Source organism: Strix aluco, chromosome 4 (genome assembly GCF_031877795.1).
Source record: "Strix aluco isolate bStrAlu1 chromosome 4, bStrAlu1.hap1, whole genome shotgun sequence".
NCBI lineage: Eukaryota > Metazoa > Chordata > Aves > Strigiformes > Strigidae > Strix > Strix aluco.
Window position 1 is genome coordinate 49178394 of NC_133934.1, and position 16170 is coordinate 49194563.

At 47.6% G+C, this 16170-nt stretch overlaps 1 protein-coding gene across 1 annotated transcript; it reads left to right on the forward strand.

The window, feature by feature from the left end:
• The first annotated feature begins 6058 nt into the window (after window positions 1-6058).
• Window positions 6059-9893, forward strand: SFRP2 (secreted frizzled related protein 2). The gene is made up of 3 exons (XM_074821416.1): window positions 6059-6698; window positions 7329-7409; window positions 8830-9893. The coding sequence occupies exons 1-3, from the start codon at window positions 6206-6208 to the stop codon at window positions 9132-9134; spliced, it is 879 nt and encodes a 292-aa protein (XP_074677517.1). The 5' UTR covers window positions 6059-6205; the 3' UTR covers window positions 9135-9893.
• Window positions 9894-16170: the final 6277 nt, after the last annotated feature.

Here is a 16170-nt window from a genome sequence, read left to right on the forward strand (position 1 = left end):
AACGGCAACGAGCAGAAATACAGCGCCTCGGAAGAGCTATCCCCGGTGTCACTGTGCAAAGATAAAAACGACATGGTGTGCACAAGCGCCACCAAGAGGTTTTTCTTCCATAGCCCAAAGATGATAAGATGATTTTTACCCTCTGAGCAGCAGCACCCTGTACTGCTCGGGCACACACTCAGCACCCTTCGAGCATGAGCCACTCCCTCGCACCAGGCATTTGCAGCTGCATTTTCAGTGAGCATTGCAAATGAAAGCAAAACAACAAAAAAAAACAAACCACACTGATAAATTATTTTTTTAGGGTTCCTTTCAGAATGAGGGGAAAGATATCGCAGCACATGCCGTTTTTGACAATGGAGCTTTTAAACACTGCAGTAACAGAAAACAAGACCACTACCCAGTCCCAGATCTGGAAAATGTTAAATTCCACCTTATCAGCCACCAAAACAGAGTCAGGAGGGATCTGTTGCTGAGCTGCCTCCTGTCAAAGCCTGTGCAATCCTATTTTTTTCACATCAAATGCGATTGCAAGATTCAAACAGTAATAATATTCTGGTTGTGTGATGTTGGAGCCCATTTTTAAAGGTAAGCAGACACTTTCACCAGATTTTTTTCAGCATGGGGTGAAAGCCAGTTTTGTCCTCATCACTGCCATTTTACAGGCTGAAGAAAATGAGCTAAAAAGCCACAGTTTTTTCATTCCCCTACAAGATTACTAACCAAAGGGTAATTCCTCAAGCCCCAAGTTTAAGTTTAGAGAGGTCAGTATCTCCCTAACCTGCTTGGCCTGGCTACTCCCACCAGTGCAGCTGGACCCCCTCCAGGGGTGAAGGCAGCTAGGGAAAGGTGGGTGCTTCCTACTGGGTAAGGCTTGGCTGCCCTCCACGGGTGTGTGCCTCCCTCTGCAAATCACAGCTCTTCATGTGGCTGATAATCCATCTTGGTCTTCCTATCTTCCACAATGGAAAACCAACCTGCAGACTGCTCAGGGGCTGAAATCTCAGAGTTTTCTCCAGGAAGGGGAGGGATGTTGCGACACAGCCTTGAATCAAGCCTCCCTGGTCCCAGGTAAGCATGCAGGCACCCTAGTGAGGGCTCAGCTGGTTAAGGCTGCAAGCCACCTAGCTGAACTCTGAACCTGGAGCATGGGTTGGACCACATGGTCTCGAGGTCCCCTCCAGCCACAGTTATCCCATGATTCTGCAACCAAAAAGGGCAATGCCACCTGCAGGTCATGACAAAGGAATATGATGCTCAGGCTGGGGAAGCTATCAGTGATAGCAGATTTCACCTCAAGTTTATCACATCAGCGAAGCACCTCAATGGGTCATAGGGTCGGGAGGGAGGGGTGTGCAAAGAGGCCCCACATATAGTACATAGCCATGTAAGGGACTAAGTGATCTCAAGGCAGTGGATTTGGAAAAATATGTAACAGGCAAATTAACAGATTAATAAATACTATGTATTTGTTGCTGCCTGTATTGAAGCAAATCTTGCCCACTCTTCAGCAGACAGGCAAATGTCGGTGTATTTTCCCTTTCCCACTTTTCAGCTTCCAGGCCTGGCCAGGAAAAGGTACAGAAGGTCTGACTTCACACCAAGGCTTGAGAGCAAGAGGAAACAGCACCGTGGTTTTAACATAGATGCCACAAATCAGGCACACTCTTTAGAATGCAGTGCTACTCTTACCTCCCTGCGAGCACCAAAGACCTGAGTCATTTTCCCCACAGTTCATTCATTTTCACCACTCCATTGTGTAACATTTAGTGAGGGTTTAGGTTGGGTTTTTTTTTTCTTTTTTTTTTTTTTTTGGGGGGGGGGGCGGGGTAGAGGACTGAGGTTGGTGGTTTTATTTTTTCCAGTCAGCTTCTCTCATCTAACTCCCAAGATTTAAGGTGATTTAAGCACTTAAGGATTAAATGCATTTTAACAGCTTATATTGCTTTAAGCATCTAAGGTGGCTTAAACGCTTACGGTACTTTCAGGGGTTTAAAGCAGCTTAACTGTCCATGACACCTGATGAATTTATGGGGGCTCAAAAGACTATGCTCCCTTTAAAACAATAAAAATGTACCTTAAAACATCACTGTATTTTAAGAGTGCCATCCTCCTTGGCTCCCCTCACGTCGGACCAGGTCGCCTAGGGCTTTATCCGGGAGGGGGCCCAAACCCTCCAGCTCCCCACCTTTCCTGAGGGAGAGGGGGGGTTTAGCGGCCTTACCTGGCAGCAGTAAGCTCCGGGGAGAGCGGCCTCCCCTCGGACACCGCCCCAGGCCCCCAGCTCCGCCTTCCCGGACAGCTTTAGGCCGGAGCAGCGGGCAGCCGCGCCCACACTTAAAGGGCCGGGGCGGCCCGTGGGGTTTAAACCGCTCCGTGGTGCGGGGGGGGGGGGGGGGGGGGGGAGGCGGTACCAGCCATCGGCCGTGAAGAGCTCATTAGTTTCATTCCCAATTAAGCGTGAAACAGTGGCTGTTGATTGGCCTGAGCGCGTGCAGCAGGACACCCCTACTCGCCCCGCCCCCCCGGGACTAACTCCGGACGGGGGAGCCTCCCCAGGGGTGCTCCCGAGTTGTGCAGTGCCCCCTCGGCCCCAACGTGTGCCCTGACAGCCGGGGAAGGCAGCGGCACCCGGGGCAGCCCGAAACACAACCAGCCCCCCGCAAGGGCTGCCCAGACCTGCCTTCCAGCGCCAGCCCCATCCCACCCAAAAGGCCACGCAAGGCAGCCCTGGGAGGCAAGGCTGTGAGCTCTCCCTGGCCTCAGCGACCACCCCACAGCGCAGGGACCCCCGACACCCACGGGTGTCTCCTCCTTCACCGCCACTACCCCTTGAACGCACTTGCACAGACACCCAAAGCTGCTCTTCCTGCTTAGGCTTTGCTAGACTTCAAGCTAAGTTTAGCATGAAAATCATCCAGACCCTGGGAACACCGCAGGTTTTTGGGCCCCAGCAGCCAGTCCCTGCCGCTCACTCCTGGCCTGCCATGGTGTACAGGCCCTGCTAAACCGCAGCGACTGCTAAGAGCATTCAGGTCTGCAGGCTGGGAATGCCGTACCCGAGTTTGCTGCAAGGAGCACTCCCGGTGCTTTCCCAAGCGAGGGCAGTAATGGCTACAGGCTTGGGGAGACCTGTCAGTCAGAGAGGGACCTGGGGGTGTTGATTGACAGCCAGCTGAACATGAGCCAGCAGTGTGCCAAGAAGGCCAATGGAATCCTGGCTTGTATCAGAAATACGTGGCCAGCAGGGACAGGGAAGTGATCTTACCCCTGTACTCGGTGCTGGTGAGGCCGCACCTCGATGACTGTGGGCCCCTCACTACAAAAAGGACATTGAATTACTCGAGCGTGTCCAGAGAAGGGCAACGAAGCTGGTGAAGGGTCTGGAGCACATGTCGTACGAGGAGCGGCTGAGGGAACTGGGGGTGTTTAGTCTGGAGAAGAGGAGGCTGAGGGGAGACCTCATCGCCCTCTACAACTACCTGAAAGGAGGTTGCAGAGAGCTGGGGATGAGTCTCTTTAACCAAGTAACAAGCGATAGGACAAGAGGGAATGGACTCAAGTTGCGCCAGGGAAGGTTTAGACTGGATATTAGGAAGCATTTCTTTACAGAACGGGTAGTTAGGTGTTGGAATGGGCTGCCCAGGGCAGTGGTGGAGTCCCCATCCCTGGAGGTGTTTAAGAGTCGGGTTGACATAGCGCTTAGGGGTATTAGTTGGGAACTGTCAGTGTTAGGTTAATGGTTGGACTAGATGATCTTCAAAGTCTTTTTCAACCTAGATGATTCTGTGATTCTGTGACTGCTCGGGTCTGCAGGCTTGGGCTGGTTTTGTTTACGTGATCTCAGATCATTTCAAATTTATAGTAAATTACTTCGCCAAGGGTGATTAAAAATGGAAATAGTAAGGTCTCATAAAGCCTCATTTCAAATCAAAGCTTAATCCAGGAAAAATACCGTGTTTTTCCTCCTTATTTCCTGTGGGCTGGAAACAAACAAGCAAACCGTTCTGGTGAAAAAAACAAGCAGATTTCTGTCGGAAATGTCTCATCCTCCACCACAGAAAATAGTTATTATCTCCAGTCTAAACAGTCTGTTAGGATTTGGGCTCTTGCTTCCACACAGCCCAGCTGTCTGAATCTGTGGAAAGTGGTGTATGGAGCTACCAGGAATATATGGAGCGGGCAAATTGTCTTCTGGTCATGCTGAAATCCACCTGAAGGGATGTCAATGACCAAAAAATCAGAAGCAGTGAAAAAAGGAGAGAGAAAAGCAAACCACAAACTGGTCCGTTTTACAAAGACCTGGTGAATAGCCCAGCTGTTCAGGGTAATAGCAAATGAGCTGGTAGGTCTCCTTCCACTGATGAGGAGTTGAGGACAGAGGCCGGTGGGACCAGCACTGGGAGCTGAAAGGGACATCTCCTAAAAGTGGCAACAGCTACAGCCTCTGGCAATCCTCAAGACTTGGCAAAATGGGCTTAAATTGGCACCATAAGTCATTGGTGGGGCTCAGTGCCATGGAAACTGACCGAGGTGAAGAGATTACAGATTTATTGTTTAAAGGAATGAGTTGAACACAGATAATAAATGGCAAGAATATGTGGAGCTGTAAGAAATAAACTACTTTTAAGCCCTTCCACAAGTGATATTAGACATTCAGGACATTTATTTTCCAGGTATGAAACAACTTTAAAGGAGAGAGAAGCTGGCCTACAGGAAGATTACATCCATCAGCATGGCCCACTGGAAAGGATCTTGAAGCCTCCTCCGAAGGAGTTGGCACTGGCTTCCGCGCGTGACAGGAGCCTGCCTGGGGCAGCCCTGTGCCTTCCTGGTGGGAATGCTGCAGGTCCCATCTCTTTCCTACGCCACAAGCAGTGACTCAGACCTCCAGGAAGCCCAGTCTGGAAACTGGATATACAGGGATCCTGCAGTTTACAGAAGTCCTCATGGCTAAGGCTAGCTTCCCATAAAACATCTCTGTAAGGAGATATATTCAGTAGCTGATTAATGAATGTGGTTTACCACAAAATGATACTACACAGGCCTACTCTTTTCAATAATAATCCCATAAAAAATATTACTAAAAATCCAAGAAATACCCAAATTGCACTGAAGCTGCGTTGTGATCCCAGTGCCTTGCCTGTTGTCTTCCCCTTTGTGGTAAATCAACACAAACATAATTCTTTAAGGGAGTTTCTAGGTGAAGACAGGAGCAAAGGGAAAGGGACATGCCTACACTGCACAGAGCCAGGCCCACGCTTTTAGCCTTAGAAAAACGTGCCAGGTGACGGTATTTCAAAAGCGCTTGGATGCTCCCACCCAGGGAAAACCCCCTTGGGCAGTCGGGGGCCATTCAGGGGCTGTAGGGCCGGTGTCCACTGCAGACGCCGCTCCTCTCAGGGGAGACCCAGGGGCAGGAGGGACTTGGGGGGGGGGGGGGGGGGGGGGGGAAGAAGGGCCCCGCAGGCAGCGCCCGGCAGGCAGCGCCCGGCGTCTGGGCGCTGCCGAGCCGGAGGGGGGCTGGGGAAGCCGGCAGCCCCCGGCCGCTGCCTGCGGCTGCAGCGCCGGGCCGAGCCCTACCAGCATCGCGGGGGGCGGGGGGCGAGGTGCCAGACACCTCCCGGGGGCTGGGGAGCAGACGGCCTCGCCCCCTGTTCGGGGAAGCGGCTCGGCCACGCCTGGCATCCGCCGAAGGTGGGCAAGGGGGGCCGGGGGGAGAGGGGGTCCCACCGCCCCGCAGTAGCGGTGTTAGCGGCAAAGCTCACCCCCGGCTCCCCGCCGCCTGAGAGCGGCCCCGCTCCCCCTGCCCAGCCGAGTTGCTCCTCGGGCTTTGCTGGCTCTTTGTTCGCGGGGATCTTTCCCCCCTTCCCCGTGCTCGCACGGTACCGCTTCTTGCAAGGATTTCCTGCCAAAAGACAATCCCCCTGAGCAAAAGCAGACCGAGAAAGTAGTGACCAATCCTTTCAGGATGGCTGTCACCAGGCTCCTCCCAGCTCCCGCTCCCCCTGCTATTTGCATACAAAAAAATCCAGAAAACTCCCGTTTGCCCCAGTATCTCGCTCAGAGCCTCCCGTCGCCGTCTGGCAGGCAGGAGCCCGGGCTGGGGGACGCTGCCTGCGGCCGAGGGCAGCGGCGCGCCGCCCGCTCCGCGCCCCGCCACCCCGGCCCCCTAAGCCTTTCGCCAGCCCCCCTGCCCTCCAAAATGCAGCGCCGCCTCTGTGCCCTGCTCCTGCTGGCGTCCCAGTGCATGGGTTCGGCCGCTGGGCTCTTCCCCTTCGGGGAGCCCGACTTCTCCTACAAGCGCTCCAACTGCAAGCCCATCCCCGCCCCGATGCTGCTGTGCCGGGGCATCGAGTACCAGAGCATGCGGCTGCCCAACCTGCTGGGGCATGAGACGGTGCAGGAGGTGCTGGAGCAGGCCTCCACCTGGATCCCGCTGGTGCAGAAGCAGTGCCACCCCGACACCAGGAAGTTCCTCTGCTCCCTCTTTGCCCCCGTCTGCATCGACGACCTGGACGAGATCATCCAGCCCTGCCACTCGCTCTGCGAGGAGGTGAAGGAGAGCTGCGCCCCGGTGATGTCCGCCTTCGGCTTCCCCTGGCCCGACATGCTGGACTGCAGCCGCTTCCCCAAGGACAACGACCTCTGCATCCCGCTGGCCAGCAGCGACCACATCCTCCCCGTCACCAGGGAAGGTAAGAAGGAGCCGCTGGGCCACCAGCATCTGCCCTCTCGCTGAGCCGCCCCGACAGTGGGGTATCCCCCCTGCGGCTTTCGGCAGTGGAGCGGAGACGTCCCCCTCCCGTTACAGCACACCCCGCTGCTCCGGAACGGGGGGGGGCGGGGGACGACGACGACACCGGGGAAGGGGCCGCGGATCAGGTTCGGGGAGGCTTTCCCGAGGGGACCGGGGAAACCGCGGGCACCGTCGGGGAACTGGCGCCGACCCGCATCTCCCGGCCTTTGCCCGCCTCCGTCCCCGAGGAAAAGGTCCGGGACGCGGCTCCCGGAGGGACAACCGCCTTATGCAAAGACCGTCGCTGAAGCGCGGCGCTGGGGTGCTTTGTGCCGTGTGCCCCCCCTCCCCCTTTACTCTTTCCCCCGTAGGAAAAAAAAACGCTTTTGGTTGAGGTGTGACCTTAAAAGCACACCGTGCCCCCCTCCAGCGAGGTAAGGCGCGTCCCAGTGCTCGGGTAGCGCCGGGGTCGGGGGGCAGAAGGCGCCGGGGTCGGGGACGGGAAAGCGGCGCTTCCCGAAGGGCTTCCAACGCCACCTGCTGTCCCCTTCTCCCCGAGCCTGACGGGGACTGTCCCTTTCATTTCCAGCACCCAAGGTCTGCGATGCCTGTAAGAACAAAAACGAAGACGATAATGACATCGTGGAAAACCTCTGCAAAAATGACTTTGGTAAGTGGAAGCAGAGCCCCCCGAGCCCCCCCCCCCCCCCGTTTGAAACTCGAGAGTTGAGGATCAGGTAAAACTCCCGGTGGAGTCAGGGAGAGATGTGCCTGAATAAAGGCAGGGCTTTGTCTTAGCTGCAGATGGACCTCTCTGACCATTGGGTCATGAAACACAAAATTCCACCTTGGAATAAAAAGTAACCTTTTTTATAGTCCTTTTCTGTTTGCTGTTTCAAAGTAGTGCCCTTTTACGTGGATGTTGCTGGCCAGCCGAATAGAAAGTAAAATGGGAAAAAAACCCAATCTTTCATCCAGACTATTGCCTGGGGAGAAGTAGAGCAAAGCTTCATTTAGACGTATGAGAAAAGAGACGCATGACCAATCTCACGTATCGTAAGAAAGACTCTCTCCACAGATTAAGAATGAAGCTCTGTATATCATTTGACAGAGAAGGTAATGCACAGACAATTGGGGATATAAACTTAATGGGAAAATCTGGGGTTAGAAGAGGACAAGAAAGCCCCTTCGACACCGACAAGTGAATGGCACATTATCCACACATTAGCATTTCAAGAGAAAAAGGGAATAAGGAGGGGAATCCTTTTATAATAGGTCAATGTTTATACCTGGAAACAGATTTGTAGTATAAATATCTACAACAATTCAAAAGTCCTTCTTTAAAAAAACCCCACCACCACCCAAAACCTGAAACCATGACTGTGGGACATAATTGCTAAAACAACCAATAACTTTGGCCTGGCAAATTGCACTCAGATAAATCCTCCTAAAGCTAAACATGCCCCACAGATTCTTACAGAGCCCTGCATCCCCCTCTTAGTTATTTTACCAAATCGAATGCAGCTGTTGGACCAATTTGCCCTCCATGGGATCTATTCTTTCAAAAAAACAATGCATGCAAAATATCATTTCCTTACAGGTTTGCCTAAAATCCTCTCCAGCCTAATAAATTAAGTTTAGAAGTCTTTGGCCGCAGCAGAGATCAGATTTCAGATTAGGTCTAGGTACTTGCTTCCCCACCTCCCCTTCAGACTCTAGTTTCAGAAAGACTTCTCTCCCAGCCAAAACCAGAGCTCTGCTTACCCTAGCAAACCTGCCCTCTCTCTGTTTGCAAACAGGAGTAAAGCTGGAGAAAATATTAATTTGGAAGGGAAGGAAAAAGAGGGGGAGGGGGAAGAGGAGAAAAGAAACCCAGAAAACCTCAACCCTAAGGTTGATTCAAACTGAAATGACTTGCATGCCCTTTGTGGCTTTAGAAATGGAGCCACCTGCTGCCTCTTCTGTCAGCCCTGACAGTTTAATTAGCAATAGAGCACCTCCCTCCCCAGGTCCTCTTTATGTGCACTAATGGGAAAAAACCTCTCAATCTCTCTCCCTCTCCCCACTTCCCCCTCCCCTCGCTCTATTAGCCTTGAAGATAAAAGTGAAGGAGATTGCCTACATCAATGGGGATACCAAGATCACCCCCGAAACAAAGAGCAAAACCATCTACAAGCTGAATGGGCTGACAGAAAGAGATCTGAGGAAGATCGTGCTCTGGCTCAAAGGTGGCCTCCAGTGCACCTGCGATGAGATGAACGACATCAATGTCCCCTACTTGGTGATGGGGCAAAAGCAAGCTGGGGAACTGGTGATCACCTCGCTGAAGCGGTGGCAAAAAGGGCAGAGGGCTTTCAAGCGGTTCTCCCGCAGCATCCGCAAACTGCAGTGTTAGTGGCTTTGGCTCTGCCTGCCTCCAGCAGCCACCTCTGTCCCGAGCTCTCTGGGCCTCCTGCACCTTCTTGCTTCGGCCCCTCTGAGCCTCGAGATGCCACGGGCATGAGACATGGTGACCGCTCTCCAAGATGGGAGGGAGCCCTCAGTTTTTTGTACATAGGTTAAAATGTAATAAAAAAAATCATGACTATTTTTGGGAAGTATTAAAGTATCTCGCTTAAAGCTTTTTTTTTTTTTTTTTAATGGTTGCAAATGTGACTTTGGTCTGAGGTTTTTCCCTCTTCATTTTTGGTAATGCTGGTTCATTTATATTGCTGCTTCTCTGTATACATGCATGTTTGTTGTGGAAAAGTAGGAGATGCAGAGAAAGACAGCCATGCGTGCGACTGGCCTGTCACAGTGGGTACGACTCTTTCACCGAGGTGAAATGGCTTGCCATCTATATTAACACAATAAAGGTCATGTTACGACTCTTGCATGTGATACATAGGCACCAGTAAGAGTATATTAACCATTCTCACATTTTATTTTCACAAGTCTGAGCCCTTCTCTCAGAAAAAATGAACGAGTTTTGAAGCCGGTTGATCTGAATGCAACTTTTTTTTTTTTATTATTTTGCAAATTAAACCATCTCTAGCCTAACTGTAATATACCTAGTGGTTAACCTGAAAGAGTTGTAAAATATTGCTTTAATTAACCTTGTAAATACTCCAGATAAATGTTATATTCTTGTATATAAACTTTACATGACAGTTTACACATTGTCTCAGTCTGTATTCACTTTAATCTGTTTGGGGAGAACTGGGAGAAAGCTGTCCAACTGACCTTTGTCATGGCAAAGCAGAATTTGGCCTTCTACCTCAAGTGGCCAGTAGAGAAGCATGAAGAGGCAGCTAGTGCTGCAATCAGAAAAAACATAGTGGACCTCATTTCCCCAAAGATGAACCCACGAGACATGGGACTGAGGTTCAGTCAACCCGTTTTAATATGTGTCTGTTGAGCTCTTAGAGATGAAGAGTGTTCTGTGGCTCCTTTGTGTTGACCGCCTGCCTTTTCATCTCATCTTCTCAGAAGAGACTGCTTTTTGCTGACGTGGAATTGCAATGAGACCGTTTGCTTAAAAATCAAATCCATTTATCCATTTCTTACACTTGAAAAAGACCTATCAAGGAGTGCAAGAGTAGATAGAAAAAAATCTCATTTGCAACTAGCAATTCAGAATAATGGTAGAGCAAGGTATGTTTTGTCTGTATGTACACTCACTATTCTTACTGAGAAAGAAAATAAAACCTACCTAATAGTGGAACTAGAGGAATGTTTTTCAGCATTTTTCTTACAAATGTTTTCTGATGAAAAGCATTACCTGCTAGAATTTTGTTGTGCTTACCCTGAAAAATAGTCTTGCTTCCCAGTGCTATCACACTTAAAAAATTCATCTTAGCTTCACTGAGAGGATGAGCAGTCCACTATTCCCAATGACAACATTTTATGCTATCCATTCACAGAAAGAATGCAAACCCAATGCTAGATTATTCTTTTAAGTAAAAAAATCATATTAATGTGACATACTCAGTGTGATTTTTTTTCTCACCATCAGGATAAAAAGGTAAAATCTAATGATCCAACATGTTAAATTGGTCTTAGAAAAAATAATTGTTGCCCTCTCCCAAAGACTTAATGCACTCACTACACCTGGTGCAAACAACAGCAGGACTCTGAACAAGCAAAAAAGATCAGTCCTCACAAATATCCTCAAAATAATAATTAAAGAACCCAACCAAACAAAAAGCCCCATTCCAAACTGGCTCTTTAAAGTCATTAAAACTTTTCTTCTGAATGGACATGGCTTCCCAGGAAACAGATTTGAGTCTTTTCATGCTATGGTGTAATTATTTTAATACCAGCACTACGTCCATCATCTTACAGAACCATCAGCATCCAGATGTCACATTGCTCTACCCATCTCACTCAGCATATAATGTAATACCTGTCCCTCAACAGCCTTGGGTTTAGAGGGAATGAGTGCACAGATAACGAGGCGCTGGATGAAGGTGAGCCTGCAGAAAATGGGTTTGTGCTGCCCAGTGGAGGAAAGCACTTCGAAGAGGCAGTCTCTCTGTTGCAATGCAGTCTCTGGGGACCAAAAATGAACAGCCAGGACTGCTCCACTCAGCCTGCCTTACAGATACTAAGTCCTCCTACAGCAACCATAAAATTATCTTAATTGGGCTGTTCTAGAAGGCAGCAATACTGACGCTGATGAGGACAGACAGGTCACAAGTTACTCGCTCTGGGGTCATGTTAAGGCCAAGACTACATAACAGATTTTTGCCAAATCACTTAGATGTATGAAGACACATTACTTATGACCAACATTGCTCTGTCTTAAAAGAACCCAAATGTTCCTCTTTCTCCATCACAAAATAAACATCGTTACACCAGCAAAATCCTGTTCCTGTCAGGACAAATTCAGGAGAAGAAGAATAAACTAGACTAGCAAACATTCAATTTTCCTAGTATAATCAGTGTTCTGGATTAAGAGCATCCTGCCATACAGCATACCCCTACTGATAAAGCTTTCTGCATGTGGCCCTGGCCTGAATCACTGGGACCATCCACCCTCAGGGTAAAATGGCAGAGGCAGGATTACCTTTCAGATAAACAGGATTTAGGCAAATGTGAAGGGTAATGGGACTCACATTTTCCCAGTTTAGTTCCATTGCCTTGTTCTAACAGCATTGTATTAGAAGATGGGTCATATTCACCTCACCAAGGAGAGGGAGCATCAGGGTTTGTTATACTATTTGTTTCCAAAGGTGTATAATTCAGACATTGCAAACTATTAACTCAAAATTAGGATTTTAAAGTCACAGCATGAGGAAACTTCATCTCTCAGATGCTGGCAAAGAAGTAAACACATAAATTTTTCACATTTTTACCCTCAGTCTTACTTGCTCAACAATAACTGAAAATCTTTGACTGTGCCAGGCAAATAGCGAACCAAACATGTAACAAAAAATTATGAGCCTGTTACTTCTGATCAGTGGGTCACATATACTTCAGAGCAACTTTATTACCTGGTATGGTATGGTTCAGTTCTAGCAGAATTTTTTTTTGCAATTGATGAAAAAAGGCAACCCACTGTTGCATTTTTCAGACACTTTTTGTCGTCTTCTAATTAAAACAACATTGTTAGGCAGCCAATTATGTAGCTCCCATTGTATTTGCTTTCATAAAAACTATAAAAGCAGTTGACTACAATGGATTAGTTTAAGAACAATAATAATGATACTTGACATTTATACAGAAGTTTCCATTTAAGTTTCTCAGACTGACTTCACAAAAATAGGCATTAATATCCCTATTTTGCAGATCAGGAAAATGAGGCACAGTGAAGTGAAATAACTCATTCAAAACCACCCAGCAAGTCCTTTACAGTCATGAAAAGCAGCATATTTTTTGTCTCCAAGTTTTATGCTCTAATCATTAGGCCACAACAACCAGAATGGTGTATAATCAAGGCAGCACTTAGATTATGATTTGAAAGCATAACAGCAGCCAAGGCTCCCTCCAACTTCTTCCCCCTGAGTGTGTAAAAAAAATGACTGCCCCAATTCAAATTTAAAACCCATCAGTAATATTCCTTGCAGTCTTTTCCTTTCTTCCTTATTTATCGTTCTCTCTATCCTTTAATTACTTCTTAATCCTTTCTTTTCTCCCTCACTTCTCATTCACTTCAGACACCCACAGAGAAGCCACTCAGCTTCTCTCTCACCCCTCTCATACAGACACTTTCGCCCTCAATATGGTTTATTAAAGAACTCATGCAGCATAACTACACACGAGCCACAAAAATCCTAATGACCAGCTTAAGACATAAAAAGACCCATGCGGGAAATGCAGCAAGAGGCATTTAAATTTAATTAATGATTTTCTGTGAGGACAGGAGGACAGCTAGATGCCACAAGGAGCACCACAGACACATGCTGGTTGCCTCAGGCATGGCCACTATTCCTATTCTGCAGCAGGAGAATATAAAGATATTTAAAGAATATAGTGAGCATGAAGAACACACAGATAAAGCATGCCTTTATCTCAGCTCCATTGTTACAACCCTGTATTACCCCAGTGGGGGTGCACCTCTCTCAACCTTCTTCCAGATGTCTCTCTACCCCTCTTCAGCCATCGAGGGCAACAGCCAAGAGCAGAGCCACCATGTCTCAAGAACGGGCCACCTCATTGTCCCCCAGGTGCCTGCTGGAGCATGAGTGGCCCCCGTGCAGTTGGCAGGGCAGCTCCTTTTTTCTGCTGCTTCTGAGGCCTGCTGCCATTTTTGCCACACCTACCAGCCCTGTGAGCCCTCACAATGTGCCCGCAGTTGGCAATGCCAGAGGAAGGGTGATGGATTGATTGCTACCAGAGCAGTAGGCAGACTTCCTTGGGTTGAGCAGCCCAGGCTTTTGTTATTGGAGCCAGAAGTTCTTATTTCTAGGCTTCAGAAACATGCCTGCATGATTTATCTAGAAGTTGCTTTCTTATCAGCAGATGTAGATTCAGTACAGCCTGACTGTCTGATGAAACAACCACAGGAATGGATCTTGTTTGCCTCTACGAAGAGGAGAGTGCAAGATATTCACATCACAGGAATCCAAGACCCCAAGCTGTCTTACAAACATAAATTAGCCTACACTATGTCCCTTTGGGGTGAGTTTAATAGACTAACATTTTCCAAATGCATCAGCCCCCTTCAGGGTGAGCCATGGGCTCCTAGATGCCTTGGAAAATATTAGCCGCTATCTCCCAGCAGAGTTAAAGCCAGTTGGCCAAGGTCAGTCAGCAAGCCTGTCACCCAGCCAGGAGGAACACCTCAGCAATCAGCCAGCCAGCCCATCGCTCTCATGACTGATCAAAATAACCACCCAACGCAGGAAGCTGCACCATGAAGCAGCTGATGGAACAAACTTCAAAACCAACTGCACACACAGGGAAGCTGTTGGGCCAGGAAGCCCAGCACAAGTTAAGAGGTATGCTCAGTGTCTTACAGGACAGACCCAAGAAAGAGCATATATACCTTCTAAGACCCACAATAAGGCAATACTATTAATGCTGCTCTTTCAAATCCCAAATGCTGCACATCATCCTTTTGGAGTAATTTTTAATCCACAAAGGTGAAAATCACAGAGAATTTTCTATTTGGACACAAGAGGTTGCCATTAGGTGCACAGTCAAAACTGGCAGCAACTCACGGATTTAGGAGTGATCTGAAAGGGTAGCAGAAATGTTAATTTAAGCACACTTTCAACTTTCCAGATCTTTGTTTTCAGAGCTTAACCCCGGCAGTCTTCATTAGACATTAAACTTTCCATATGGAAGGACAATTCAAGAGTTTTCCATTGATACCTGCTTTTATCAGGCAAGAGATAACTAATCTTCGCTGGCAATTTCCCTGCATTGTTAGTTTGCTCCAAATCCCTAACACTGTCTAATTGCCTGTTTTGTTATGTGAATCTCCAACCATGCACAATGGTGAACCCTGGCCGGTTACACACTGAGACAGGTGCTTTAGTGGCTGCAGGGCTCACATCATTAGGCACACACAGAGCTATTAAACATTTCAGTTTACTCTGAGGCACAAACCTGAATTAAGTCAGGCTACTTTCCTAAGCAAAACAATAGCTTAATTGTTATAGGTAAGGCAAAAGAGTTTTGAGAGGCAGAGTTTCAGAAACTAGAGCAACTCCCCCCTCAAAAAATAATCAGGCAAGACAAGAAAAAACACTGTAATTTAAGAATTAGGGGGTTAATAATTTATTTTCAACAAGGGAAGAAAATGATTTTGAAGATAATCTTATAGCCTCGCACCGCCTGTTTTCTTCAGAGGCTGGATTATTCAATATGGGAAAAATTTTCAGTAGTCTCATTTACATTCTGTGATCTGTGGCACTGCAATCATCCCAGTGATATGGATGGTAGTGTTTTTTCACACAGTGTGGATTTTTAAATAGAGCATGAATTTTCAAAAGAGTCTACGAAACTAGAGCATAAGCTCAGTTTCCAAAGTATTCTTAGGTTTTGATTTTTAAGTAATTTACACAACAAAAGGACAAAAATTAAATTTGTTAGAAGCAACATAAGAAGGCATATTTAAAATCCTGTTAGATGCTTACAGATGCTTATCTGTTGCTTGAGGTACCCACATATATTTAAAAATTTGGCTCCAATGCATATATCCTTAGAGAGTTTAATGTACTTGGCACCCAGGGATTTTGGAAATGAGATCTAGACTGTTGAAAATATAAGCAAGTAGTAGTATCATAATCTGTCCCACACATGTGAAACGTTAAAATTGTCTTAACCCTTTTGTTTCATCGTTTGACTAGAATATGCGACTTACTGGGAGAGCTGAAATAAGATGTTCTGGCTTCCCCAGAGAAACAGACTTTATACATTCATAAGGTACCTCCAGAATTCTAAAGCTAGCTCTACCTTCACAAGAAAACACTGCATGGAAATCAGTCCCTCAATCCAGAACTAAGCTTTAGAAATCTTACTGGAACAATTAACATCCTTCTCAACTTTGTGCTGCTATATTAAGTAGATGAACAAGAAAAGATTTGTATGAAATACTGCTTTCCACAACACAATGCAGCAGGAAACTACATTAATTGTTAAGATTTGCCTTGCGACTGCTGCAACTAACTACCACATAGCAAGGAGTAATACAAAAGTCAGCAATACAGTTATATATAATTATAGTTCATAAAGGGTCTATTACTTGATGAGATTTCTCAAAATGGAAGATGGAAGAGGCACTGCATTTTCTCCCACATGAAACTCAAAAGGATTACTGGAGACATCTAGAACATGGATTACAATATAGCACCTCTATGTAGTAGAGTGCCACAGACTAGCTTAGGGTGAAGTTCACCTAGCAATAACTACACTTAATGTGTGCATATTGTATCTAAATGTGAGCTAGCTGCTCCATAGAGGCTTCATTTTCTGCACCCTACTGCCAGCTGTGTGCTCCTGCC